The sequence below is a fragment of the Amphichorda felina genome, assembly GCF_050947745.1.
Source record: "Amphichorda felina strain 45539 chromosome Unknown scaffold_9, whole genome shotgun sequence".
In the NCBI taxonomy this organism is placed as follows: Eukaryota; Fungi; Ascomycota; class Sordariomycetes; order Hypocreales; family Bionectriaceae; genus Amphichorda; species Amphichorda felina.
The window spans coordinates 529,294-557,119 of NW_028145041.1; the positions used below are offsets into that span (position 1 = coordinate 529,294).

Genomic DNA, 27,826 nt, shown 5'->3' on the forward strand with positions numbered 1-27,826 from the left:
CATGATTCAGTTCCGGTGAGTGTCTCCGTACTTGAGTGTTCTACCCTGGTTCTAACGTACGTAGACTCAGAACGCGAATCCTAGAATGATACTTTTACTTATAAAGAACGGCTTTATTAGCTAATTCACCCCGATATGACAACTAATAACGAAGGCAGCGGTACTGCCAGCATGTTAGTAACTGCGGATAAAATTCGACACACCAGAGCCTATCACTTGTTTAAAACCATCCAGACCCAATAACGTTTATTTATTTTGTGATTGACTGCTTCCAACAACGGTCTCGGGCCCAGAGTCTAGCCCTTTGCCCCTCACTACTACTATGTACTTTGTCCAAGCTTGCGCCCACTGGCCGAGCAGGTTTCAGCAGCCCTGTTGTTTTGGCGTCGCCGGGGAACCTAGAGACGGAATTCCGCACAGGGCTCCCACGAGCCTGCAACGAGGCGCCGGGATTATGCACGACAGTGGTCAGCCACGCCGTTTCGAGTTTCGACAATCCCTGGCCGCAACGAGCCGGTTCCCCAGCCGGAAACAGGTTTGACATGTCATTACGGACAATACTGAGTGCATAGCATAAACACCGATCTATTGGCACAAACTACGTATAAATATGTGCTATTAGAACTACAGGGTAGTATCGAGAATATCTAGATCAGATTTGTTAGAGATTGGAATTCGTCGTTACACGTCATTGTTATCAGCTTGTTGGTCGGCCCGAGTCCCAGTAGTCTCTCAATCATGGAATCGAGAATCAGAGCTTTGCTCAAACTCGCCACATATTGTACTCCGTACGGTCGATAAATATTAATACACCGGCGAAGTTTCAAGGAGATGAGGAATCTTCGTCCCAGGGACGGTGGAAGTCCTTGCACACGCCAAGAATGCCCCAACAGCATGGGTGCATGACCAGGGAGCACTATCCGTACCATGGTACGTAAGTGTTATGTACCTACTAGTATAGAGCAGTTGGTTCGAGTACGCTGCTTCAAGGGTCAATATCCTAGCTGTGTCGTTTGCTGGTGTTGGGGTTCGATCGATCTGGTGTGCCTTGAATTGGCAGCGCTTGGGTTTGTGAGGTGGAGGGCATGTAACATACCTTCATCAGTTGGCACTTGGTAGTAGGCGACGTGATGAGCCTGGGGCCCCTTGCGATGAGATGCAGGAGTGACTCGGCCACTCGGTGTCACAGTGGGATGCGTAAGGTTAGTCGAGCCCGACAAGGGTCACACATGGAGCCCATGGCTTCTAGATGACAACACCGAGGATGACCAAGTGACTGGGAGACGCCACTCCGTGCGGTGGCGTACAAGTGAATGAAGGAGGAGTCGAGGACGACGCTCGACCGGACCCTGTTTCAAGCAAGCGACACACCCGGACGGAATTGGCGGCCCTATGGACCAAAGGAAGCAGACATGTGACTGCTCCAGGGCCGCAATGGGGGCGATGCAAGGTACCCGAAGGATAATGCGGCTAGTAATGCATATGTATGCTCGCAAAATGCACTCAACCAGATCTAGGATACCCACGCCTTGTTGCGCCGCTTCGCCGCTTTGCTGCAACTAACAGAGTCTAGAGGGGCGGGACTGGGGGCAAAGTGGACGGAGTGGACGGAGATGACAGATTCCAGCCTTCCAGGGGCGCGATTCGGGAAAGATTGAAAAGATCCAAAGTAGAAAAAAGAACGCAGACAGGACAGGGAACGTTCCGCCGGCAACCAGGGTGTCGAGGCCCAGTCCGAAGGGACGGTATCCATGGATCCGTTTACTAACGTTAGCTAGGCGCAGGGGACCCAACCTACGGATGTGTCTCGGTGTCGAAGGGGACCTGGGAGCGGAGTTTTGTCCAGGAAATAGGAATTGGTCCGTGGTCGTCGGTGGTTTGTCCCTGGAGGGTAGGTAGACAGAAGATTCCAGGCTTAGAGCTCCATGTTTCGTCTGGCCAAGGCGTCGAGCTTCACAGCGCCAGGACGACAAAATCCGGAGTTGGGGATGGATCCGTCCTAGGCTTGTCCCGAGTGGGCGGTTTGACGATAGCTTCCTCAGATCGCACCAAACCCAGGGTAGGCAGCTGGCCGCGAAAGGCCTTCGCATCTCTGATGCCTCTATTCAATGCGTTGTCTCGGATTCCAGAAGTCTTCTGACATTTAGCGACTGCATATAATGTGTGCCCAATTCCAAATCGAGACTTCAACCTCAAGGCCAAGGCGCGCTTGTGATGCCCATCGAACAAGATCGACCAGCCATCACCACGACTGATGTTAGCACTACCCACTTTGCCAGTGCCCACTAGTTGGAGTGCTGGGCACTTCTGGCGGCCAGCGACTTGACAGTTGACATGGAAACCCAACTTGAATGGAGCCTTTGAGAATTCTCCCAGTTTCTCGCACGACCTCCCGATCAGATCAGGCCATCCCCTCCACAGTGACCACTGTTGGGGGCCTGGAACTCCCCCGGGCCATTACCTAGCAGGCTGGTAGTAACTGCCAGGTCCCTGTGCCGGCGGGGCTTCGCCTAGCCTAGTAGCAGCCTAGTGGGATCCGCCTGGCGGGTTCACGGGTTCGTCCGCGGGCAGGTGCCAACTTGACTCCCCTGAGGAGTCTCTGGCCACCCTGCTTGCCTGCCTTGGTACTTTGTACGTCGTACCTGCCTAGCGATAGGGTGGTGGGTAAACCCGTAAAAGGCAGTGCTACCCCCTGCCCCTCAGAAGCGCCAGACTCCAGTTGTCTGGCAGCTCCCCCAAAACCACAGGACACCTCCCCGACTCTGACCTTCGTCCTGTTTCTCGAGCCATCTTCTACTGGTGCAAGTCTGGGGAGCTCGATCTATTGCGCCTGAAAGCTTCTTTCAATTGGCTCCGAGCTCGATCTTGGGCCGTTCTATCATTCCGATTTCGACGTCATCCTACCGAACGTCTATTAGACCCGCCGTTGCATTGGAACTGCCACATCGCCGGCAATCGCCGCCCCCACCCCGAGCTCGCCCTTTCGCATCACGCCTATGCCCGGCTCGCTCTCTCACAGTCTCAAAGCCGCCTGAAGCCATTCCACTCGTTTGCGTACCGTACCTCCCTTTCAACTTCGGCCATCTTCCGCCTATCTGTCCTTCCCTATATAGTCTCGTGGCGGCCCCTCCCCTCACCATCCGTTATCATGGGTTTCTTTTCCCGCAGAGAAAAGGCCCCCAAGTCCGATCCTCCCATTCGCAGCTCCTACTCAACTACAAGCGTCCACTCGGGAGGCTCAAAAGGCATCATCAACCGCATCTCTGCCGGCAGCGTCGGTCTCACAACACCCGGCCCCCCCAAGACACCCGCCAAGATGCCCAAGCTCGATCTCCCGCGCCCGCCTGACCCTCAACTCGACCCCGCGGGGTACCTACGAAGCCTCGTGGCCATCAGGGAGCGCACCCGGCTCGTCTTTGAAAAAGCCCTTCAAAATGATCTGAAGCACTTTGACGTCGACATGTCCAAAATGGATGATGTCGTCACGTTCGTTACCAGACTGATCAAGGTGTGTTTTATCTTTCAATTGGCGAGCGCAGTGCTCTGCAACTGTCGGCCCCCGCCGAAACGCCTGGTTGCTCTCAGGGTGGTTGTGATAGGAATGGAGCTGCCCCACGTTGAGTGAGGGGCAACACTACACTTGGCACCTGATATGGGCATCGGAACCTCCGTTATCACAACTCCTAGAAGGGTTCATATGGAGCAAATCATTAACCAATTATGCGCTACAGAGAGATTACGATGCCCCTTTCACTGGCATTCCTGGCCATGGCCGCTATCAGCACTTTTGCGTCGGGGGCCGTGATCGCATCGCCCAGCTCCTATCGACATGGCCCGATGAGGTTGAGAGCTCTGAGCGTTGTCGCCGACTGATTGATCTCTTCCTCGTCAGTGTCCTGCTCGATGCCGGCGCAGGAACTCAGTGGAGTTATAAGAGCAACGAGAATGGCAGAGTTTATCGGAGATCCGAGGGCATTGCGGTGGCAAGCTTGGAGATGTTCAAGACAGTCAGTGGCGGTAAACCCATGATCAACTTGTACGAATGACTGACTGGTCTCAGGGACTGTTCTCTGGCGATCCTTCCAACAGAGCGCAGGTTGACAAGGATGGGCTGCGCGCACTGACCCCTGAGAAGCTTGCGGCCGGCCTTCAGTCGGGTCCCGGAAACGAGATGGCTGGCCTGGAGGGCCGTACGGAACTTCTCATCCGGTTGGGCACTGCCCTTGACGAGAAGAAGGAATACTTTGGCGAAAATGGTCGTCCTGGAAATATGGTTGGTAAGTTGTAGAGTCAGTTACCCCCCATAAGATTCCTAGACCACTAACAACAACAGACCATCTCCTATCACACCCTTCAACGCAGGCCTCATCGCTGCTCATTGTCCCCCTTCCTGTTCTCTGGAGCGTTCTCATGAACGGGCTTGCTCCCATTTGGCCACAATCCCGCACGGCGATCAACGGCATCTCTCTCGGCGATGCCTGGCCGTGTCAGTCAATGCCGCAGCCAGGCTCCTCTTCTGTTTCAGGCAGCGCTGACGAATGGGAGTCCATTGTTCCGTTCCACAAGCTGACACAATGGCTTACCTACTCGCTCATGCAACCCATGCAGTCCCTTCTGAAGATGCATTTTGCAGGAACCGAACTGCTCACCGGACTGCCCGAGTATCGCAATGGTGGGCTGTTTGTGGATCTAGGGGTTTTGACTCTGAAGAAGGATGATGCGGAGCGGGGGCTACAGAACTACTCCGACTACTGCCGCCGCAAGGGAACGAAGGGTATCGAAGTGGCCCCCATGTTCGAGCCGAGCGACGACGTGATCGTGGAGTGGAGAGCCCTAACCATTGGCCTACTTGACCAGCTCTGCGTAGACGTGAACAAGGCGTTGAAGACGGAGCTCGCAGGCAACGAGATGACGCTGCCACAGCTTCTAGAGGCCGGAAGTTGGAAGGTATGTCTATCTCCAAATTCCTAGCAAAGATTAACGGCACTGACAACAATGCATCATAGGGTGGTCGCGAGATTGCCGAGATCAACCGCCCCAATACCAAGGAACCACCAATTCTCTTAGATAGCGATGGTACGGTCTTTTAACAGGCCTGAAATTCTTGACATCAGACGCTAGGAGGAACATAAAGAGAGGGGCTTCCGGGGCGTGGCGAGGGCATGGCATTAGACATGATATGACACACACACAGAGCCTTGAGCCATGTGAGTGGCTCGGCTATGAGGAGGCACGAGTTATGATAATCAAGAACAACAAGTTCCCGCTCGATCTATGAGATAGAAGGGACTCTTGACAATTTGAGAGCGATTTGACACGATCGTGCGCCCAGTCACACTTTTGTATCCCCCAATTTTAGATAGGAAGTTGGTGCTACATATGCTCAAACAAAGCATCTATTGTACAAGTTTTACTCTCCCAGGCTCCCTAGCAATATATTTACATCCGGCGGCCTCTTTTCAGCCTGTCTATACGAACCTTTCCAAATGTTGATGGAGATTTTAGTCAGTTTCACCTCTTGCCCTTGTACTTCTCCTCAAAGTGATCACGCTCCTGCTGCCTACGCTTCTCCTCGAGCTTGCGAATCTGTTCTTTGCGCTTGCGCTCCGCCTTCTCCCCCACCGAGCTCTGCGCGGACCCGGTCATCTTGCTCATTGAGTCGCTAATGCTCTTCTTGGTCTCGTCAAAGGAGCTGGTGAGCTTCTCGCGTATACTCTGCGGCTGGCGGGGCGCCTCGTATGTGGGCTGCTGCTGCTGGGCGCCGGGGGTGGAGGCGGTGGTCGGGATGACGGCCGGGGGCTTGAGCTCGGGGATGCCGAAGGCGCGGCGGACGGAGTTGTTGTTGAGGAAGACGGTGGTGCCGAGGGTGGCGGCGCCGAAGGAGACACCCATGAGGTTGACGGCAGCGGAGAGGAAAGAGGTACCGAAGAGCATGACGGGGACAAGGACGTATTTCATCTTCTTGGCCATGCCGGCCTGGTTGGCGCTAGTGTTGCGGGCGTTGAGCTGTGGGAGGTGTCAGTACTACTAAGGTCTGGAGAACTTAAAGCACTAAATTGGGGTCAGAATGGACGTACATCGATAGCCAATACCATCAAGCCCGTGGCGACCGCGGGGAGGAGCATGTAGGGATCAGACTGGGTCAGGTCGCTGAACCAGAGGAAACCGGAGGTCTCCAGCGACGGGACCGGGATGTGCGTCATGCCGGTGACGACACGGAAGAGACCGTAACTGAAGGGGATGGGCACGAAAGACCATCCCATCTTCTTGAACGGGACATTGTACTCGCGGCGGAGCAGGGAGTTCAGGGCCTGGGCCTGGGCCTGGGCGGTGCGGTCGCCGGTGACGATGGCCGCCTTGAGCTTCGCATTGACCTCGGGGAACCGGGGGTCCTCCTGCATGCGCTTCATCTGGGCGCTGAACTTGGTCGACTGAATCAGCGGGTAGATCATGGCTACGCGGAGGACGACGGCGGCAGCGGCGATGGAGGCCGCCCAGCCGATGCCGCCCCAGACGTGGATGTGCTCGAGGAGCCACTGCATCATCGAGGAGGGACCCCAGCCGTAGTCGAGACCCAGAGATGAGAGATATCCAATAGCCTCAGGACGGTTAAGGATCTCGCTGCCGGTGGTGTTGACAAGGTCGGTAATGGCGGAGAGATCGGTGGCTTGCACAGCGTCGGCCGGGGCGGAGGAGGCTGTGGTGGTGGCTTCGGCCGCAACAGCGCTGGGGCCCTCGGCCGCCTTTTCCACAGGCGCCTCGACGAGAGTCGGTTCGGCTGCCGGGGTGCTTGTCGCAGTCGTCGTCGTCGTCGTCGCAGCGTCTTCGGCCTTCTTTCCGTATCCCCATAGGGAGAGGTTCCTCGTCGACGCAACCGACCCAAGAACAACAGGCGCAACCGCCTGCTTGGTCTTCAGCTGAAAACCCGATGTCGATGACAGCCCATTTGTGCCGCCTACGCTCCGTTGCAGCGTCCCATATTGCCGTCCGTTGCCCAGCGTCGTAGCCTGGGGTCAAGGGTCAGCGTCCCGATTGCTCGACTCTGCGGCACGAAAATACTGGTAGACTTACGTGCCGGCTTGTTATCTGTCTCCTTACGCCCGCCGTGGGCAGGGAGCGCACAATTCCTCTGCTTGGGAGCATCGTGGCGGCCTTTGATCGGGTTTGGGCGTGTAGTTGCGCAAGGAGACGGGATTTTTTTGAGGCTGGACGCGATGAAGGTATCTGACCCACTTTTCCCTCCGAACTACCGCCAAGGCATTCGGGTAATCGGGGTCTTCCACTGTCACTTGCAAGCTCAATACGTGACCCCGATGAATTCAGTAGAAGTGTTTTTTTTCCTGGATTTTTTCTTGGTCTATTGATGAGTGAGTTGCATGATTTTAGAAAGCATTCGGCTATGCCTTTGTCTACCCTTCCTACTTCTTCTCTGTGATCAAGACCACCCTGGCTGAACACCGCAAACCAACAGTCCCGAATAATTGCACATAACTTGCTCTTTCCACATCTCAAATAGATAAGAGATACTAATAAAGCCCAAATAGACATTTCCCGTCTATTCCAGGCTGGCTATATCGTCCAAGTTCGGCCTAAACCTGTCACGTCGCTCCCTGACCTCGATGCCAGGTCCAATAGGGTGGGCTCGTCTGCGAGACATGGGGAAAACCTGCTCTGTTGTTAGCAACACATAGCCTCGTGACAACCTGACACCATCGGATAGCAACTGTTAGGTCCGACGCACCTTGGTTCCACCCCAGCCTAGGCGGAAGGCGGCCTCGTGGGCAAACAGCTCTCCGAATCCCAGCATCATGCCATTGATGAAGGGCAGCAGCAGGTTGATGGCGGCGCCGCGTACAAGCGACCAGATGGTGGGCGGCTTGTACAGAATCACGGGAGAGCCGGATGAGGCCGGCGACGCGGAGAGGTCCTCTCCTTGCGAGTATCTCTCGCTGTCGGAATGCATCGTGACGCCGGACTCGGCGAGGTGGTTGGTGGGCTCGTCGAAGGCCATCGTCTCGCAGGCGGGATCGCGTAGAGCGGTTGTTATGAGCTTTGCACTAGACCCTCGGGCATCTCTGAGACGTGACCTTGGGGGTGTCCAGCACGTCGTCCAGAGGTTGAAGCTTGAGACACAGGTCAACTCCCCAGCTGAGATCCGTGGATCGGCTGTTGCAGCCGCTTATGTAAGGAACGACCTCGGTGCCGGCCAATCACTGTTCCGGTGGGGTGCAGCGGGCTCCTCCCCCCACCTGCCCACCATCCTTCAGCTCTGGAGCTGTGACGTGAGTGTTGAAGCTGCCTGCAGCTCTGCGGCCAGTTTCTGGGCCTTTCCTCGTCCTTCGGTTTCTGTTCCTCGGCGTCACCTGTAACGACTTCATCCTACCGCCCGACAACAGACGTGCCTATCACCACAAGTGCCGTTTATCTCCGTTTCAACGACTCTATCACCACTGTACACCCCCAGCATCACTGGTTTGCCTCTCCCTGCATCATGGCTGGCGGAACCGACCCTTCGCTGCTAGTCAGCGACTTCTGCACTATGACTGGAGCAAGTCCCGACAAGGTACACATTTCTCCAGCTGCGAATCATCTCGAACAAAACACGCTAACCTCCGGTGTCTAGGCGACCCAGTACCTCGTCGCCCATGGCTGGGACATGATGGCCGCCACCAATTCGTACTTCCAGGATGACGACGAGAGGAAGCTCGAGGACCAGTCAGGGGAAGCAGCAGACGAGAACTATACCGGTCCACGGACTCTAGATGGTCGACCAGCGCCCCAGGCATCGAGCAGCCGCCCTTCCCGCAAGTCTGCGTCGCAGCCGAAGAAGAGGGGCATTGCTACACTGGGGTCTCTTGGCGGGGGCGCGCAAGGCCACGATGACGACGACGACGATTCTGATTCGGACATGGACGACGACGAGGACGATGATGGCCGCGGCAATCTATTTGCTGGCGGAGAGAAGTCGGGACTGGCTGTTCAAGATCCCAAGCAAGACGGCGGATCAAAGAAGATTATCGGTGATATTCTGGCCAAGGCAAGAGCGTAAGCAGTGCGCATGCTTCAGGCGGACAAGATCGATTCTAACGTATCTTAGGAATTCTACCCGCCCTGAAGTAGCTAGCCCTGAGTCAGGGTCTCCGCAGCCCTCGCACTTCCGAGGCACTGGCATGACCCTAGGGGGCGAAGGTACCGAGAGTCGGAGCATCCCCGATCCCCTAGGTCCGATGCGGCCTTCCAATGCCGAACCCCAGGAGCGCATACTACATATATGGCAAGACGGTTTCAGTATTGATGACGGCGAGCTGCGCCGGTTCGATGACCCTGCCAATGTAGCCGACCTCCAGCTCATTCGCCAGGGGCGAGCGCCGCTTCACCTCATGAACGTAACCCACGATGCGCCTGTTGATGTTAAGCTTCAGCAGCACGACACCCCCTACCAGCCACAGCCCAAGAAGTATAAGCCTTTTGGCGGCTCGGGCCGGCGCCTTGGCAGCCCTGTTCCGGGAGACGGCAATGCCTCCTCCGTCGTTGCTCCCCCCAAGAGCACTCCTACGCCAGCTGCTGGTGCTTCCTCGTCCGATAACGCAACGGGCCCTCAGGTCGACGAATCCCAACCTACAGTCATGATTCGCATCCAGCTACCCAATGGCACAAGGCTCCCCGCCCGGTTTAACACCAACAACACAATAGGGGATATCTACGGGTTCATCCGGGGCGCTTCGCCGGAGACTCGCACTCGTCCGTGGGTGCTCGCGACGACATTTCCCAACAAGGAGCATACAGATCAGAGTCTGGTAATCGGCGAAATGTCCGAGTTCAAGAAAGGTGGAACCGCAGTGGTGAAATGGACGTAGTGAGGAAACCCTCGATGGCGTCAGGTGGAATGGAACGCATAGTGGTATCCAAAACAGCATTAGTAGATCAGATATTCGTATTCGTAGGCTCTATTAGAAGGAGAGACCTGCAGCAGACGACCCTACGGGACATTAAGATGGACGCCTTTTAACGCTCATGGAAAACATTACTCTGTACAGAATATTTCATGACCAAGTGAAACCGCCCCGAACTCCTATATAAACATGGTATCTCCCAAACCCCCAACTCCAAGCTTGCTTCTACCCTTAGTAGTCCAACTTTGTGACCCTACTTCATCACATCATCGGAGCCGGCGCTGGCACTTGAGCGGTCGGCCCATCCAGGAATTTGAAGTGCTGAATCGCAATCTGGCAGTTCATCATGGCTGCGTTGAAGCGGGCCTCGCCGGGCGGCAGGACGACCATGAGGTAGGTGTTGGTGGTGAACTTGAGGATGAAGAGGCTGAAGCGCGGGCCGGCCTTGTGCTCCATGCGGATGAACTGCTCGGCGTTGCGGGGCGTGCCGGTGAAGCGCGAGATGCTCTGCTTGAAGTGTTTCATGATGTTGGACATGCGCTCCAGGCGGTCGTCGGTGGGGTTGCGCTGGCCCTCGGGGGACGTCCAGGAGGAGACGGCCAAGAAGGAGGTGCGCTCGAAGAGGAGGAGTTCCTCGGCCTCGATGGCAAGCCCGAGATTGGCGAGGTTGCGCTCGATGACGGAGAGGTTGGGGACGAGGTCGTGGATAATGGACGCCCAGGCTTTGTAGAGACTCTGGTCCCATATTGACGTCGCAAACGGGGCGAGGTCGACGGTGGTGTCCTCCCCAGCGGTGCCAGCAGCGCTGCCGCCGCTGCCGCTGCTCAACGAGTGTGCAAACTCTGCCGTCTTCTGCCGCACAAGGCGGACGCGGTCCTCGTACATGGCCTCGCGGGCCGAGGGGACCACAAGGTCCATCTTGTGGATAAGGATGTAGATCTTGGCGGTCGGGGAGAATTGGAGGAGGGCGGAGAGAATGGCCACGTAGGTGGCCAGGTCGCGCTCGACGTCGCGGGACTCGATATCGAAGACGTAGATGAGGACGCCGACATTAGAGAAGACGTGGACGCGCTGCTGCGTGAGATAGTTCTCCATAAAGGCCTCCTGGCCACCACAGTCCCACAAGTTAAGTGTGAGGTTGCCGAGGAACTTGACATGGGAGAGATCGATATCGATGGTGGCGCCTCTGCAGTCTCCGGATCAGTGATTGCACCGGGGTCAATGGGTGAGGGAGGGGGACGCACAATCGGCGGGTGTCGCGTGCAATGTAGTTGCTAAAGATGATGCTACGCATGCTGGACTTGCCGGAGCCAGACTTGCCCATTAGGAGCACCTTTTTCTTCTTGGGCTTCTTGACCTCATTTTTTATGTCCGCAGGGGCGCTGCCCGAGGACTCGGAGAGTGGGTTCTCTGTGTACGAGGCCATGGCAGCAGTCTGGATACTACCAGGTGGTGATGAGCTGTGGGAGATGGAATGGAGGTCAGAGTTGGCTTGACATCGTGGGGAATCGGGAGCTCGCGGTGGTGGTGGGGGGGGGGACACTAGTCAGTATCTGGCTCGGCGTGGGCTCGTACATCGTACCGTACCTAGGTAAGTAGGTACCAATATCAACGTTTGTCGGTGCCAAGGTGGTAACTCGTACATACCTAGGTAGTTAATCCTCACTGCCTTTTAGACTTTGAAATGGGCTACAAATATTACAAATTCGGCTATCTAATTATCAATCACCTAGTTGGAAAATCCATTCAGGATTGATTCGAGTTATGCCAGGTACCTTTTTTGGACCCAATCATACTAATTAATGGCTGAACATCAGCGTTGATTCCGTAAGTCGCGTCAATGATTTATTAAGCCTATTGAGTAGACTTCATATTGATACTGCGAGCATGTACGTATTTATTATTCCATGGTAACTATCGCGTAAAGAACCTCGCGAGAAAGATATGGCGGAAAACAATATCCATTTATACTGGCTATGTCGGTGTGTTGACCTGACTGGGTACGAGTAGAATAGCCAATCTTCAGGGTAGCATGAAGTAGCACGTTTGTCTGCACAGGATTGAGGCCATGGCGAAGTTGTAGATGCGATGCCGACGGCCCGGGCTTACTTGGAGACATATCTCGGAATGGCTACCTTTCTGCGAACATTCGATCATACACTTGACAGCCGCGAATCTACGGACAGATCCCTTTGAGAGATCAGCAAGCGCCCCGACTGATTTAGGAGAAGGGATAACCCCATTAAAAGACGGTTAACAAAATTGTCGGCTGTAAATCATCTGAATGAGGCCGCTTTCTATAAGTGCATTACCTCTTTCGATAATAGGCCATGGTCTAGAATTTGGTACCTGGAAGTTCGACACATTTGATGGACAGGACCCCAAGGCCAGAAACTACGCCCAGAAGATGGCTGCCTTGTACGCGGCTGCTGAACTCATCCATCCAAAGGCCCAGGCTAATTATGAGCGGCTAGTGGACTCCATCCTCAAGGACCAACACATCCACAAAGAATTTGTCAAAGGGACTAACAACGGCAGACAGTCGACCAAGGGGCTGGTGCCGGATAGACGATATGACATCACCACAGAGTCAGGCAGGCGAGTTACAACAATTGCATCAGCTTGTCAGTTGGACCAAAACATTGTCATCTACTTCTCGGGAAGATAGGTCATACTCATAAATCATAATATATTTCAATATATTTTCATCCGACTAGACTGCCATGCGAAAACCTGTAGATGGCGTATTAAAATACTAGTCTCGTGCTGAATCGCTGAATAAAACCATCACGCTTATGACTGGGACTTCTTTGTCTCTTCCAGCTCCACGCCACCCTTCTCCTCGTCAATGGGCTTGTCCTTATCAAACGTCGAATCGCTATCAACACCAGCAACAGCACCCTCAAAGCTTCTTCCTCGCCTCTCAGGGCCAACCAACGTGGTCAGAACAATGCCAATGACAATAATGGCTGTAGCAACACCCATGGTCGGGCCGTAAGCCTCAACCTTGTCTCCCAAGGGGCCTTTGATAAAGGTGCTCTCGGCAACGGCATTGACAATCTGGGCAGAAGGGGATGAAATCATGTTGCCAATCTGGTAAGTCACACCTGGGAAGGTGGACCGGAAGGCGACAGGGGAGAGCTCATTAAGATGAATCGGAATAACACCCCATGCGCCCTGGACAAAGAACTGCATGAAGAATCCAGTGGCACTAAGAGACGCCTCGGACTTGGGCAGGATCCAGGCCGGAATTAAAACGCCGGAAACCAGAGCCGCTGCGATGATTGCGCGACGACGGCCAACAAACTGGCTCATGTATCCAATGATGGTGCCTCCAACGCAGGCGCCAGTCTTCATGATGATAGAGGCGCGAGACGCGGCAGGATTGTCGAGATCCTTTCCAGTCAACATGAAGGTAGTGTAGGAATCTTGCGAGGTATGCGAGTAGTAGTTGAACCAGGTCATGAGGATGCAGCAGTAGATGAACATTCCCCAATCGCGGCGGAGCATCTGCTTGCAATCGCGCCAGAAAGCCTGAGGAGAGGTGGTCTTTCCCGCTGCCTTGGCTTCTAGGAACTGCCTGGACTCGGGGAAGAAGATGCGAATGATGCCGACGCCGATGGAAAGGCCAGCTGGACAATAGAGTTAGCAAGAGATGCGGAAGGGGAGGGCTAGACTTTGGAATGGCGGTACTCACCTCCAACCCAGAAAACAGTCTTCCAGCTTTCAATGCCACCTCCAACACCAAGATTGGCGCACGCGGCGAAGACGTAACCCATAGAATAGCCTTGCTGCATGATGCCCGACATGAGGCCGCGAGCAGGGATCCTAAGCGACAGGTGAGTATAGAGATACCTCGGGCAAGGCGGTGTGATACTCACGGGCACTCTTCTAGACCCATGGAAACAGCATTTCCGTAAACGCCACCCATGAACAAGCCAAAAAGACTTCGCACAGCGAGGAATTGGGAGAAGGTTGAGCTGTAGATGGTTCCAATCTGCAGGATACCGAGAATAATCATGTTCAAGACCATGGGCCACTTGCGACCCCACTTGTCACCAGCAAGGCCGAAAACGATGGCGCCAACAGAACGCAAAAGAAGGGTGAGGGTAATGGCGGTGGAGATGTTGGTCTTGGAGGTGCCGTAGTAATCGCTGAACTTCTTGGTCTGAATGGACAGGGCGTGAAAGTCGAAGGCATCGGCAGCCCAGGCGGCAAGACCGCAGAGGAAGAAGAGCCAGCCCTTGACGCCGAGCATGGCGAAGAGGGTGAAAGGATTCTGGACCGGATCGGGTTTCTTCCACTCGCACGTCGTCTCCCCATATTCATTGCTGACAACGACGCGCTGGTCCCAGATGAAGAGATCACTCCAAGACTGCTTGATCGTGGGGATGATACCCACGGCCAGCGGGTCGGCTGGCCGGTTGCCAGAGGCTGTCGGCTCGGTGGTGTCAGCCATGGTGGTGCGGCTGCTGGTTGTCGACTTGCAGATATTATGTACTAGCAGGAATTGCGGGTGTATAAGCCTGAAGTGCGACAATTCGGCAGCATGGACAGAAGGACAAGGCCGCTGAGGAGCGAGGGGAGGTGGGAGGCTTTTGTACTGGCGTTCACGCAGATCTCAACTCAACTGCATGGCTCAACGGCTTTCGCCCTTAAGGGATTGGCTTGTGGTACGGACTCTGGAGTACCTTCCTCACAGTGGGGAAGAAGCTGGTCGAGTAACAGGGCGAGGCCGAGTCGGGGTCGCCGTCTGGACTCCTGTACGTACTCCTGGAGAAGGAACTACGCATACCTGGTACATTGACATGGAATCTGGAAGCTTAACTGGGTTAATTGTGGGCTCTGAGATGCAAGGCAAGTGCACTAAAGAAGTGAAGGGCGAGACAAGTGTGTACTCACCCGCATCGCGTCATCTTCTCATGTCAGAATCTTGCTGCATCTAGTCCGATTCTACGCGAGTCCTAGGGCGGATCAGCCATACGCCCCAACACCCCCAACACATTGGCCAACGCCTCTCCCGTCCCCTCCCCCTCATTTTTGTGCCCGCCTGACCGAGTCCATCCCAATCATCCCATTTCTCCGCCTGGGGAATGCTCCCTCATGATATCAATTCGGGCACACCGGGCGGCGCGATGCCTTGGAAAACGGTTCGATGATGTCGAGATCGACATCGGCCGACCGACCAAACGAACCGCGGGCATACACGACTACGAGCACATAATAATAAGGGCTTGCGCGAGGCCACAAGCTTGCGGGGTGGTAGGTATACCACGGGGTACAACTCCATTCCCTCTTCCTCCTCCGTATATGCGTACTCGTACAACCAGGCAAGCGATGGCGAGGGGTTCGTCGGGGTTCGTCGGGGTTCCTTCGGTGCACCTTCTCAACACAGTTAAAGCGCGGGGTCGAGCCCCCGACTCCCCGCACAGCATGGGGCAAGATGGAGCCCGTCGGTCAATGACCGAGGAAAATATTGAAGAGTCAGGGCCTCAGAAGTCAGAACTCGGGGAGCTCGCCAGGAGGACGAGAAGAGCTCCAAAGTGGGACTGCCGATCTGGGGTCGCATGGGCTTGGCTTGGCTCCAAATGCCGTGGAGGTCAAAGGGCTCAAACCACACCATTTAGAAGCCCGGTGCTCCATCGGTCCTAAACGTCCTCCTCCAGCGAATCAGCAAGACGAGCTTGCCGGAAGTGGGCAGCACGACCAGCCGTAGCCAGTCCAAGGCTTTGCAACCCCTGGCATCACAAAGGGATGTGGCGCTTTGTGACGTGGAGCCATGCGCGCTGGTGCCGGTGTCCCGAGACCAAGAAATCTCGCAGCCATTACCGTCTCGAATTGCCAGCCTCTGCCAAGATTCTTATGCAAGTTGAGGCGCTAGGGAGGGTTTGTTATCAAGGGTATAGGGAATACGGACACTCGTACTTCGTACGACGCTCGCACGATGCACTGTGATATTTCCTACGACTTCTGCCTGGCGACTAATACCAACAGCGCCCTGACGTGCTTCGCACATGCAAGTAAGAACACAACTCCAGGAATGCCACATGCACTATTACTATGTACGCATGAGGTAATTCCTTACCATTTTCTCGCCATGTCATTATGACCTCGCTAGACTCTCTTTTTGCACAACCGGGCGGAGGCTCGTCAGATTAACCTTAGAAATGAGCTTAACCTAATACCAATGCTTGTTTTTTTTTGTTTTTACTTTGTACAAGGGGTAAGAAACGTGTAAACTAGGTTTCTAACTCCACAGCCCCAGACTGGCTGCCTCCCAGGAAATGGCCAGCCTCGGGCTCGGGAGTTATGAATCGGCAAACACGGCAACTCGTGTGTCTTGTTGCGATAAGACAAACATCCACTCTCTCCGTCTTTCCTCGCCCAACCCCCCATGCTCCAATCCCCGCGGGGTCTGGAACCCCCAAATATTCCCCATAAAGCACGCCAGGCATTACTTATTTTGAGGAGACCAGCTGGATTGAGACAAGCATCAGATCTGTTGACAAGGCTTCTACCGAGCTATTACTAGCATCCGAGATAAACCGCACGTAGTAACGCGTCTGGGCTCTGGAGGCATGGAGCAGCCGTCCCTGCCGCGTAAGGAACTCCACCACCCGGACTCGATGTCATCTTCTTACTGGAGTCTGAGGAGCTCATGCGCTTTTCACTAGCGCACAGGGGCAACACATCCCCTTCCCCCACCATCCCCTCCTAGACTCCATCCGCAAGTCTATCGGCTACAAACTTTGCATGCTGACTGCAGAATGTTGAGCTTTGAGACTGTCCGTGCTTTGGTGGCTGCCGCTGCTGAGTCCTGACTGGCTTTCACAAGATTGGCCGCGAAAATATGGAGTCTAATGCTTCCGATGAACTCACTCAACGCATCTTGCAGGGGACGGCCGAGATCCATGTCAGTTTAAACTTTCTCTGAGGGCCTGAGGCTCTGGGCTTGTCCGACGGCCCGACATCTACGTTGGACTAATGTCCTGCAATTATTTGAGCCGGTACGTCGGAAGTCGGGACTTTTCCCACGTTTTCAACGTCTCACAATCTCACCGAGCCCTGGAAATAGACCCATGTTGCGGCAGCTCCTTGTAGATTATACAGCATTGGCCAGATAATAAGAAGTATAATATCATACGTACTAGGTATAAGCGGCTGAGCTACGGATAGATACTACATAGTACTACTAGTAGTATGTGAATAGTAATAGAATATACCCCTGCCTGAAGTGAGGCGCATAGCCGAGTCTCCGCTGGCCCGAGAAAACGTGTACTATCATGCAATACTAGTACCATTATAGTTGTCTGGGGGAAAAATCCCAATTCTCGACAAAAATTTCGTTCAAAGTCGTACGACAAACCCAGCTCAGTACTCGTTTTAGATTTGGAGGTAGGATTTGGGGTTTAGGTAAATAACTTGGCACCTCCATCCACTGCTCTAGACTTTGCCGGATGGCGGGTCTCTGATGGAGAACGTTCGCGTCCTCTTCAAGGACGCACAATTTTCCTCCAGCGCTTCCATAGAACCCGGGGTTGGCCGTGTTTGGATACGACCGCCTGTACTTGCCCCAACCGGCCGGACCTCTCCGCTTCCCCAATAATTCTTAAACAGCTCTGGAAAGATAAGGAGGGCGGGGGGTGGGGGATATGTGGAGACATGGAGTCATTCATGTTGGAGATGTTGAGACTCAAGTGCCCTGAGACCTCAGCCTAGTCTGAATAATGCTTCCATAACAACGGGACGTACGAGCAAGTTTTTACAAATGCGGCGAGCCACTTAACAGCGCCACTTGAACTCCAACGCCCACCCTAGAGAGCAGAAAACTGGCCATGTCCTGCCTAGCCAACATGAACAGTTGGTCGGCTTACCACGTACCACACCCTCCCTACCTGTGCCATGATTGTTCCTTCCAGAGATTGCAGGCCATAGCAGGTTTCGATTTGGGGGATCGAGATGGATGATGGTGGTACCACAGCAAATAGTCGAAACACTGTCCGAATTGTCGTCAAGTAACGCTCCTAGACCTGGCTGTATAGCTCGCAAGTGGCAGTCGCTAGGCTGACGGTGGCGGACTACTTCGAATACCCACAGCAGAAACAGATCTTCATGTTCAATTCGCGCTCCGGAATCACCCGACCCTCGGATACATGTCCCAGAAGTCCAGGTCGCTATACGGACCAACGGAGATTTGGCTCTGCCCGTCAGCCCGTCGCGAGGAAGCCCCGGTCTTGTTGAACCCGAGAGACTACCCAGACGGTGTACCTTCGGCGGCCACTGTCAGCAGGGGAGAGATGTAAAGTCGGGCCGGTGTGTCATCATCGGCAATAGATTGGACGGGTAACTCGTGAAGGACCATGGAGAGGCCTGGGTTGTCACCGAACTGCATGGGGAGCTGTCCCGGAGAGGAGATGATGCCACTGGAAATTGCGCCGTCCATCAGGTCGGGTGATATTGAGTCACTTATGGGCCAGCATACCGTCTTCCCTACGTGGGAGGTGATGCTCATCAGGGGGCCCATGAGGTAAGCAACACACCCCGTCCCTGAACTTCTACTGGCACCAGAGGGTCGAATTCGAAGGCGGCATGGTAGTCGCGATGTACTCTGCATCAAACTCAACGAGGTATTCTGAGGTCCTGAGCTGAAATGCGTTGTTCTTGTCCTTGATAAGGATAGTAGCCCTGGTCTTAATCGAGCTAGGAGCAGAGACTCGTAATGGACATGGTCAGATCGTTCACTAGGAAGGGTCCTTAATCGCTTTCCCTGTGGATGACTTTGTAGGTAAGAATCGAATTCCCGGTCCCTGGGAAAGTCGTGCTCTGAAGAGATTCCGGCATTCTAAGTAGACTCTAGCCTGAACAACACTGCCGTGATCTGGAAATCGAACAACAAGGGACCTTGGTGTGGGGAGAGTTCTTTGAAGCTGAGGCGAAGGATGGTGACCACGACGCTGGCACAAAGGCCTGGAGTATATGTGACTCCTCCCTTTTTTTTTGGTCGATAACCGACCGAGAAACAAACTTCCGTGCTTTGGTCAAGGCTTCCCAGCTACTAGTGTGTGGTGTTAGCTGAAGTCAACCACACGAGCGAGTATCTTTTGGGGGCAGCCACTATTAAGGTCTACTACAAGGAGAGAAGAACGAAGTAAGAGGTCCATGAGCCCTATGGTCGTAGTCCTGGTATTGAGCCAGTTTGAAGGCATCGTCACGTCCGTCTCCTGTGGTGAATGAAAGTTGGGGGTGACCAAAAACTCCGTTGGATTATAGCTGGAATTCCTGCAAAATAATAAGTTTGAGAGTTTCCACTTCGCAAAATACAAAGGCCAGTGACAACCCACTTGTCTCCTAGGCATAATACGGTGAGTTGTGACGAAGACGATGTTGGCGAGGAAGGTTGGAAGTGATCCGAGACCACAAACCGGATTGGCTGGGCGAGTTCTGTCGGCTAATTGCCGCACCCGTAGTTTAACCGACACCTGCCCAAGTTAGGGTGTCTGGCCGTTGGGGAATGTCCCCAAACAAACATGAGAAGAGCAATCAGCCTGACGGCAGGCATTGTTATCTCTCATGTGCTCATACAAACTGACGGTCGACCCAAACGTCCGTCTTTTATTCTACGGTTGAAAGTGGAAGCTGCCCTATTGTTTAGGGAAGAAAATCGCCCGGGAAGCTTGGCTGAGAGTTCCGGTTGATGTCAGCCGTATGTACGAGGGTCGTCCCGCCATGTCTCTTGCTTCATATCTAAATAACTTGAATGTATTGTCAATCTTATCTCAACCATTGCTTGATTATACGTAGCTTTTGCCCCGCTTCCTGAATTTATATTATACGTGGCCGTGATTCAAGTTGGCATCTGTAGACGCTTCCCACTTCCGGGCAATTGTGGGTCATGTGACGACCAAGATCCAGCCGAACTCGCTCTGAGAAACTTTGCATCTAAGCAGCCTTCACGTTTATCAGCAGGTCCATCGACATTTCACACAGACTCAAAATTACAGACGAAATTTCTCACACAAGATGCATTTGAAACAGACTGAGCGACTAGAGCTGCCGCCGACGGCGGACATGCACGTCCACCTGAGGCAGGGCGAGATGATGAAGTTGGTGACGCCTTACATCCGATCTGGCGGCGTCGATACCGTCTTTGTCATGGTATTTCATTGCATGCAACTTGATTTTACTCGGGAATGCTAACAAGGATAGCCCAATCTACAACCGCCGATCACGACTGTTGCTCAGGCCCTGGAGACCAAGGCTCAGCTTGAGGCCATTGAGCCGAATGTCCATTACCTCATGTCTCTATATGTTGGTTGCCTTGTTCTGAAATCTGTACGAGTAATCTGACTGTTCATCTAGCTTCATGCTTCAGTTACTCCCGAGGTGATCGATGAGGCGGCTGCTGCTGGCATCACTGGTGTCAAGGTCTATCCTCAAGGTATGTCTACTATATGAAAGCAATCTTTTAGGATGACTCTTTGTGCTGATGATTCAAAGGTGTTACCACAAACTCCGATGCTGGTGTGACATCTTTTGATGATTTCTACCCAACCTTTGCCGCCATGGAGAAGAACGACATGATCCTGAACCTTCATGGCGAAGTTCCTGGCGTTGTTCCCGAGGGAAAGACCCACGAGGAGGCCTTCCTGCCGACCCTGCAGAAGCTCCATGAGAAGTTCCCTAAGCTCCGCATTATTCTTGAGCACTGCTCCACTGCCGCTGCTCTTGATGTGGTCCGGGCTTGTGGCCCTACCGTAGGCGGTAAATCGCCCGTTTCATATACTAAAGGGAAACATGATCTGACTCAACGTAGCAACCATCACGGCCCACCACCTCTACCTCACCGGAGAGGTTAGCCACGTGGACCCGCTTGCATTCTGCAAGCCCATTCCCAAGACTCCGGCCGACCGAGATGCCCTGCTGAGGGCGGTCTGCAGCGGCGACCCCAAGTTCTTCTTGTAAGTCATAATCTTCTTGTGTGGACCCTGAGCGTTACAGTAACATGTTTCCCCCTACAGCGGAACCGATAGCGCCCCTCACCCTCTTGCATCGAAGAACGTGGGATCCGCTCATAACCCCCCGGCTGGTGTTTTCACGCAGCCCTACGCGACGCAGCTGGTTCTCCTGGCCCTCGAGGACGCTACCGAGAAGGGTATCATCTCGGAGATCGACGTGACACAAGAGAAGCTCGAGGGCTTCCTGAGTGGATTTGGCAGGAAGTTTTACAAGCTATCGGCCAACAACAGCGGCTCCAAGATTGTCTTGGAGAGGAAGGGCGAGACCATCGCGACCAGCATCAAGCGAGGCGACTTGGAGGTGGGCAACTCGCGGGCTGGGACGCCCGTCTTCAGTCTGCGTTGGGAGAAGGCGTGATAGGACTGTCTTCTCTACTCGCTAGCATCAAGAGGAGTGCCCTCGGTTGGCGAGATGAGTTCTGCGAAACAGACACAAGTTTTCACGACATGCATGGTCGGACTCTTGACCGAGTCCAGACCTGGGGAGCTCTCAGTGCCGTAAGCCGCCCCATGAGCTAGTAAATGGGCCGGTTAAGTAGGCTCGGAAGAGAAGTGAATTCCCCCAATTGCTGCTCGTCTTGGCCATTGTCATGAGCCTCCAATGTCGCCAGGTCTTCTGGCGGTCGCAACCGGATGCCATGGGACGACAATAAAAGCAAAAAGATGATAAACGATCCCGTTCTAGCCTCTCGGCTAAGGTAAATCTGGTCCCTGGGTAAGATACCTTACTATACGAGCAATGTGACCTGACGCGCGCCTTGCGCAACGGGAAAACTCCCTCCACCATTCACACGATGTCGCTGGAAATATACTTGCAAGCCGGCTGCATGATACAACCCCCCGCCATTACCCCAGCTTCCCCAAGGGCGTCTTGACCAGCTTTTAATTTACGGGACCACGGGTGCGAACCATGTTATTTGTGTAAATTGTGGTGCTCTGCATGCCTGGGCAGTCAATTGAGGCCTTTCATACGTGGATATCGCCTCGACTGACGAGGCAAGCGGATACATATATGCGGGGGACCTATAGACTTGGCTTCCCCACGAAGGCGCAGGGAATATGACGCCAGATCCAACTACGGTGCTGGATGCAATGCGACGAGACGATTGACGGAGACATTTGGTCCGAACCACGACAGTCTGGGGGGAAACCCTGGCGATAGACGTGAGTAGCTCCTGCAGTACAAAATGATGCTGTTCGCCTCGAGGTAAAGCATCAATTGACTTCGGCCAACCTCCTCCTCCCTACCCTTTCTAGACTTGCTATCCCACCATGCGTCTCGGCACCTTCATTCTCGCCAATGCCGTCTCTTTGGCCGCGGCGTCGCCCCTCAGCAGTATCGGGGCCAAGACCTTCGGCCTCGCTGCCTGGGACCTGGAAGGCTACGCCAAAGAGAATCCCATCGGCCCAACCACGGGTGGCAAGGGTGGTGAGGAGGTTTACGTGACCACGGCCGAGGAGCTCCTTGAGGCGGCGCTGGGCGATGAGCCCCGTATCATCTACGTCAAGGGCGCGCTCGAGCTGCCCCAACGACTCAAGGTCGGCTCCAATAAGTCCATCCTCGGCGTCGGTTGGGATGCGCAGATCCTGAAGAATGGCATCAGCGTCAACAGCACCAACAATATTATCATCCGCAACTTGAAGATCTCAAAAATCTTGGACAACGATGGCCTGGCCCTCACCAATGCCACGCGCGTCTGGATCGATCACAATGAGTTCGAGTCCGAGTTCAGCGAGGAGATTGGCCCTGACACCTACGTGAGTCCAATTCATCCCTACATCCCTGATACATGTACGGAGAGGTGCGCAGGAGCAAGTGACTGATAGACAGACAGGACGGCCAGCTCGACATTGTCCGCGCGTCCGACTGGGTCACTGTCTCGTGGAATTACCTCCACGACCACTGGAAGTCGTCCCTCGTCGGCAACAGCGACGCCCTGCGCGACGTCGACTGGGGCCACCTGCACATCACCTACCACCACAACCACTGGCGCCGCTCGGGAACGCGCGGTCCCGCCGGCCGCTTCGGCCACCAGCACGTCTACAACAACCTCTACGAGGACTTTGCCTACCAGGCCATCCACTCGCGCTCCGACAACCAGGTGCTCGTCGAGGGCAACGTCTTCCGCGGCGACACGCGCGAGGCCCTCAGTACGTACGGGCTCGTCATCCCCGAGGACAGCCCCAACACGTGCGTGTGCGGCGACGAGGAGATTGACGGCTTTGCCAACCTCGGTGCTAGTGAGTATTCCCATATTCCCCAAGTTGGCTGGATGGCAGTGCTGATTGCGATGTGCAGAGAACGACTGGGGCGGTGCCGGTGTCAACATCACGCAGGAGGGAGACTTCTACGAGGCCGAGTACAAGTACAAGCTGACTCCCCTCTGGCTGGTCAAGCCCCTCGTGTCGCTTGGGGCTGGCGTCGGCAAGATCTAGATAGTCTGGTTGAATGGGGGATGGTCGACGTTCAATTTGATAGAATAAGAGGCTGTGAATATGAAAGAATACATGAATATTTTTGTATCGTCGTAGGAAGAGTCGCATCGCTCTCGTATTTGAATTCTCAGTCCATCCGTACCTCGCTGGCCGACTGGGGACTTGGACTCTATAGAGTTGGAGGGCGATATAATTTTATGAAGGGCCCTAAAGATTTAATCTCAAATGACTGAAGGTAACATTTGTTGAACTAAAGCGACTCAAAGCTATGAATACCTAGCGATATCGCGTTCGAGTTGAAGGGCGTTTGTTGACAGTTACTTGTAGTCGGGCATGTCGATGCGGAGGTCGGTGTCCATATTCCGTACCTTGGTGGAGCCAGGCACGGGCGACCGGTCTCTCACCGCCTGGCAAAATTTGGAACGTCTCCAGCGGGTGAATTCCGCACCAAAGCGCCAACGCGGGATGGTGGGGCAATTTTTTTTCCTTCCAGGTTCCATTGAATCTCCAACCTCCAAAAAATCATCACCACCATCAACCACAATACCAACCGCCCAAGATGCGTCCCCTCACGGAAGAGGAGACTCAGACTCTCTTCAAGAAGCTCGCCGACTACACTGGCCCCTCCCTCAAGAACCTCATCGCCCCCCTCGACTCGTCGCCCAACGCCGACCGCTACGTCTTCCGCCTGTCGGGCCAGGGCCGCGTCTACTACGTCCTCCTCTCGCTGGCCAACATTGCCACGTCCATCTCGCGCGACAAGCTGCTGTCACTGGGCATCTGCATTGGCAAGTTTACCAAGTCGGGCAAGTTCCGCATGCACATCACGGCGCTGCCCGTCATCGCGCCGCACGCCCGCCATAAGATCTGGATTCGCCCCAACGGTGTCATGCCCTTCCTCTACGGCTCCAACATTGTCAAGGCGCACGTCGGCCGCTACTCAGAGGACTGCCCCGAGCACCAGGGCATTGTCGTCTACAGCATGGACGATGTCCCGCTTGGCTTCGGCGTCACTGCGCGGAGCACCAGCGACGCACGGAGGCTGGACCCCACGGGCATTGTGTGCTTCCGCCAGGCCGACTGTGGAGAGTACCTCCGTGACGAGGATACACTGTTCTCTACTGGTTAAACACTCAGAGGGCGCGAAGTTGTGGAGTTGGAATTCCCGGGCCCTGCCTGTTGTTATCGGGGTCGTTTCGCTTTCCTGGTCATAATGCACAGGGGGGCAGAGCATTGCGGATATTCTTCTGAGAATTTTGAAAGCCTGCTCCAGCATTACTTCTGACCACCAGCAGAACGCTGATGATTCATCTCGGCCGCGATCCAATGCCTGGCGTGGCACAACCGCGGACTACTGGTGCAAGAGTTGCCTCGAGCGCTCCTAGGGATGAGATGGGATACAGTGGGGATCTATGATAGGACACGAGGACCTAAAGGCCCTTCTTGTCTACCGTGCAGGAAACGGAGTTTCGGCGTTGTTGGGCGCACCCGGCATCATTCATGGGAGACAGCATTTAGACGAGCAGATTTGAAGATGAAAAACTTTGTTCGATTGGCCTTTTATAACTTCCCTTGACCTTGCCCCTACTTGAAGTGTCTAACAAGCGTAGCGAGACGATATTTTCCTCGAGAGACGCTAGGGTTTCTGAAGTATCCTCTGTCTTAAGCCCTGGGAAGCTTTGCTCAGGTCGAGGGTAGCCTTGATTTGCATCAATTATGGCAATAAGAGACGATCGCTGTTCAGCGATCGCGCCATATTCTCATCTATGTACGTATTATCACTACACTAATCTAGATATTATTATAGTATTCGTCTACTAGTTCGCGACAAGTGGCGGAGGCGTCGTATGGCTCTGTGGCCGCTAGGTCGAAATCTCGCATGATCTTGATTCCAATCTAGGCGGCTAGTGATACCCCCCCCATCGAAATCTGATTGCGCAGGAAGGAATCACGGGTCATTGATTTGGTGTGTAGACAGGTGGAATATTGGCTATTAGGGCGTTGCTCCCACCCACCCATGTTTGTCGAAGTGCGCCATAGCTTCCTTCACCAAGTCAACGATAGCCTGTGGCCCACTGACGAGGTCATTCCTAATGTAGGATTTAACGATGTCCCAGAAGATTTGGTCTGTTTCGGCAAGCAACGTAGTCGAGCGGAAGCTCAATACCAGGTCACGAGGCAGGTTAAGCATGGCGATCGCTCGTGGCAGGGGAATAAATATGCCTAGCCTCGTCCGGGCAAAATTACTATATAATATTATATAACTTACTCATAGATAGTTATAGTTATGTATATTTACCTAATAGTAGTTTTTATAGGCCGCCTGATAAGTTTATCGAGCAGCTCCATATCAGCCTCGCGGCATTCATCCTCGTCACCGCTCTCCTCCGACCTGTCCGAGTTTTCTTCCTCAGAGTCTTCACTGTCTTTACTGTCCGGTCCAGAGTCCTCCGAATCCTCCAGGAGATCCTCTGCAATAGAAACGACCTCGTGCGACGCCTTGTAAACTTGACGAGCAACTTCATCGGCCTCCTCGGGACTCAGCTTCAGCGTCATCGGCGTTTCAAAGCCATGCTCCTTGATCCATGGTTCCACAACAGTCATATCGGTGCTCCCGCAACGAGTGACAAGGGCGCGCAATATGCTCTGCCGAATATAGCCCCCTGTTGGGACTGGGCGTTTCTCGTTCAGAAAGACCAGTTCCTTCCCATCGAGGCCGCATCCTATTTTAAGAATATCAGATGACAGGATATCTATGCGCCATCTTTTGATAAGGAGTTTCCGTCGCATCCACTGGAATGATTACCAGATCGTAGGTATCAAACCAACTCTTGATAGGTTCTGATATCAAGGGTGCGTTCCCAGCTCGTGACGGTAATGGCGCCTGTGCGCCAAATGCCATCTTGCTGATATCCCCGTTGAGAGAAAAGCTCTAAGATAGGCGATTTTGATGCAAAAGCTGGGGAACTACTTGCCGGTTACATGGCACCAAACGTCCTCCTTAACATCTCCATAGTCATACTCGCTCCCAGCCGCATAATGATGCAAGACGTCTTTGTGGCACTTTGAGGATAGTGTTTTCTTCTTGTTGTCTAGGCCATGAAATTTTGCGTAAACGCCCAAAAGACATTCGGGCATACTTTTGCCATCTGCATTCAACCGTATTTTCCTGGAGTCTTCGAGCCGCATCTTCTTCTTTCGATTCCTCCACAGGTCGTCCCCGGCAGAGAAGAGACGCTGATTTAGCTCCGAATGATGATACTTGGCAGCTTGTGAGGGTAGTATGCTGGTGTTTTGCTCTAGGTTCACGACATCTCGCTCTAGGCGTATTGTTTCCTTTTCCTTGAAAGCCCGCTCAATACCCAAAGATGCTAACGCAAGGATTTCATCGTGGTTTGGCTCCTTTATATCCTCGTCTGGTTCCGTGTATAGGTCGACTCGGCGCTCCAGGGCTTCGTATAACTTCTGCAGCTCCACCGAGGCTGCTCGCGCTTTGCTGCACTTGGCTCTAGCCATGCTAAGGCAATATTCGTCGGCTCTGGGGCGCTTGGCATAGCTACCCCTTCTGTTTGGTGGGTGTTAGACATCTTCGGTTGGAAGGGAGAGAACTCTTTTCTGTAGAGAAAGGCTCAAAAAAATATGGCTGATAGATGACCGGAAGATTAAAAAAGCTACTCTAGTAGGCGGGGAGTGAGGGCGCACCTTTATATCTAGGATCTTCTAGATTAATTCCCCAACAAAGCCAGGTGGCTGCAATAAGATGAACCAGCAGAATACAGCTTAGCAGCTATAATGATAGATATGAAAAGTTTCTTATCCTATTCGCTAAAGTTATTGTTCCTTTTTATGTCATACGGCGGGGTTGAGTTAATATCATTTGTCCCGACCGCAGCTATATTATACACTCTATTGAACGTATTATATAGCCCTTTGGCCGAAAACGTAGGCCTAATGTGGTTATTTAAAGATACCCGAGTCACGAAAGGGTAAGATTGCCAAGGGTATGGTCTGCCTCTAAAGAACCGGTCATCTTGTAGAAGATGGCGGCGTAAACGGGTATCCATATATTTGCGATGCCGTTGCTTATCTTGCGGAATCTTCAATGTAGAGTCGTAGGTAAATATGTTAAGGAGAATAGCAATGATCCGTATAGTATCGTTGCCCGCATTATACCCTATTTTAGAGCCCCGTATTATAGGCGGTTCATGTTCGAAGCCGAAAGCAAGTAGTGTAGTACGCATACTCGGGGATTTGGAGTAATCCGGACCAGCTATCTCTTTAATAAGCCTTTGAAGATCTACCCAGGATGAGAAGGATTGTAATACTTGGGGATATGAGGTCGATAGACAGCGTAGTCCGACAGCGTAGTCCGAAGTTCAGATCGAAGCTAATAAGGCATAAGTTAGGCTTTTGGCTCAAGGGTATCGGGAATTCCAACGCTTGGATAATGGCATCTTCTATATCCGTAGAATCGACCGTGAT

The 27,826-nt window shown here is 53.7% G+C and overlaps 10 protein-coding genes across 10 annotated transcripts; 5 read left to right on the plus strand and 5 right to left on the minus strand.

Moving 5' to 3' along the window:
* Positions 1-3,148: 3,148 nt before the first annotated feature.
* On the plus strand, positions 3,149-5,090 carry ACO1O0_008708 (URC4/urg3 family protein; the record flags this gene model as incomplete). Its single annotated transcript, XM_083198072.1, has 5 exons — positions 3,149-3,508; positions 3,732-4,007; positions 4,061-4,277; positions 4,334-4,947; positions 5,007-5,090. 5 exons carry the CDS (start codon positions 3,149-3,151, stop codon positions 5,088-5,090), a joined length of 1,551 nt encoding a protein of 516 aa, XP_083045807.1.
* A 421-nt stretch (positions 5,091-5,511) lies between these two features.
* On the minus strand, positions 5,512-7,143 carry ACO1O0_008709 (membrane insertase OXA1; the record flags this gene model as incomplete). The annotated part of the gene is made up of 3 exons (XM_083198073.1): positions 5,512-6,006; positions 6,078-7,007; positions 7,072-7,143. 3 exons carry the CDS (start codon positions 7,141-7,143, stop codon positions 5,512-5,514), a joined length of 1,497 nt encoding a protein of 498 aa, XP_083045808.1.
* A 412-nt stretch (positions 7,144-7,555) lies between these two features.
* Positions 7,556-8,011, minus strand: ACO1O0_008710 (outer membrane protein TOM13-domain-containing protein; the record flags this gene model as incomplete). Its single annotated transcript, XM_083198074.1, has 2 exons — positions 7,556-7,666; positions 7,742-8,011. The coding sequence occupies 2 exons, from the start codon at positions 8,009-8,011 to the stop codon at positions 7,556-7,558; spliced, it is 381 nt and encodes a 126-aa protein (XP_083045809.1).
* A 480-nt stretch (positions 8,012-8,491) lies between these two features.
* On the plus strand, positions 8,492-9,857 carry SHP1 (protein phosphatase regulator SHP1; the record flags this gene model as incomplete). The annotated part of the gene is made up of 3 exons (XM_083198075.1): positions 8,492-8,563; positions 8,624-9,045; positions 9,098-9,857. The coding sequence occupies 3 exons, from the start codon at positions 8,492-8,494 to the stop codon at positions 9,855-9,857; spliced, it is 1,254 nt and encodes a 417-aa protein (XP_083045810.1).
* Positions 9,858-10,154: 297 nt separating this feature from the next.
* GTR1 (Rag GTPase GTR1) lies at positions 10,155-11,319 on the minus strand (the record flags this gene model as incomplete). The annotated part of the gene is made up of 2 exons (XM_083198076.1): positions 10,155-11,079; positions 11,138-11,319. The coding sequence occupies 2 exons, from the start codon at positions 11,317-11,319 to the stop codon at positions 10,155-10,157; spliced, it is 1,107 nt and encodes a 368-aa protein (XP_083045811.1).
* A 1,367-nt stretch (positions 11,320-12,686) lies between these two features.
* Positions 12,687-14,352, minus strand: ACO1O0_008713 (major facilitator superfamily domain-containing protein; the record flags this gene model as incomplete). The annotated part of the gene is made up of 3 exons (XM_083198077.1): positions 12,687-13,525; positions 13,591-13,721; positions 13,775-14,352. 3 exons carry the CDS (start codon positions 14,350-14,352, stop codon positions 12,687-12,689), a joined length of 1,548 nt encoding a protein of 515 aa, XP_083045812.1.
* A 5,561-nt stretch (positions 14,353-19,913) lies between these two features.
* On the plus strand, positions 19,914-21,266 carry URA4 (dihydroorotase; the record flags this gene model as incomplete). Its single annotated transcript, XM_083198078.1, has 6 exons — positions 19,914-20,048; positions 20,100-20,201; positions 20,253-20,331; positions 20,391-20,654; positions 20,707-20,851; positions 20,912-21,266. The coding sequence occupies 6 exons, from the start codon at positions 19,914-19,916 to the stop codon at positions 21,264-21,266; spliced, it is 1,080 nt and encodes a 359-aa protein (XP_083045813.1).
* Positions 21,267-22,180: 914 nt separating this feature from the next.
* On the plus strand, positions 22,181-23,344 carry ACO1O0_008715 (pectin lyase fold/virulence factor; the record flags this gene model as incomplete). Its single annotated transcript, XM_083198079.1, has 3 exons — positions 22,181-22,666; positions 22,744-23,149; positions 23,208-23,344. 3 exons carry the CDS (start codon positions 22,181-22,183, stop codon positions 23,342-23,344), a joined length of 1,029 nt encoding a protein of 342 aa, XP_083045814.1.
* A 559-nt stretch (positions 23,345-23,903) lies between these two features.
* Positions 23,904-24,473, plus strand: NIP7 (ribosome biosynthesis protein NIP7; the record flags this gene model as incomplete). The annotated part of the gene is made up of 1 exon (XM_083198080.1): positions 23,904-24,473. One exon carries the CDS (start codon positions 23,904-23,906, stop codon positions 24,471-24,473), a length of 570 nt encoding a protein of 189 aa, XP_083045815.1.
* A 1,166-nt stretch (positions 24,474-25,639) lies between these two features.
* ACO1O0_008717 (uncharacterized protein) lies at positions 25,640-26,860 on the minus strand (the record flags this gene model as incomplete). Its single annotated transcript, XM_083198081.1, has 2 exons — positions 25,640-26,137; positions 26,339-26,860. The coding sequence occupies 2 exons, from the start codon at positions 26,858-26,860 to the stop codon at positions 25,640-25,642; spliced, it is 1,020 nt and encodes a 339-aa protein (XP_083045816.1).
* Positions 26,861-27,826: the final 966 nt, after the last annotated feature.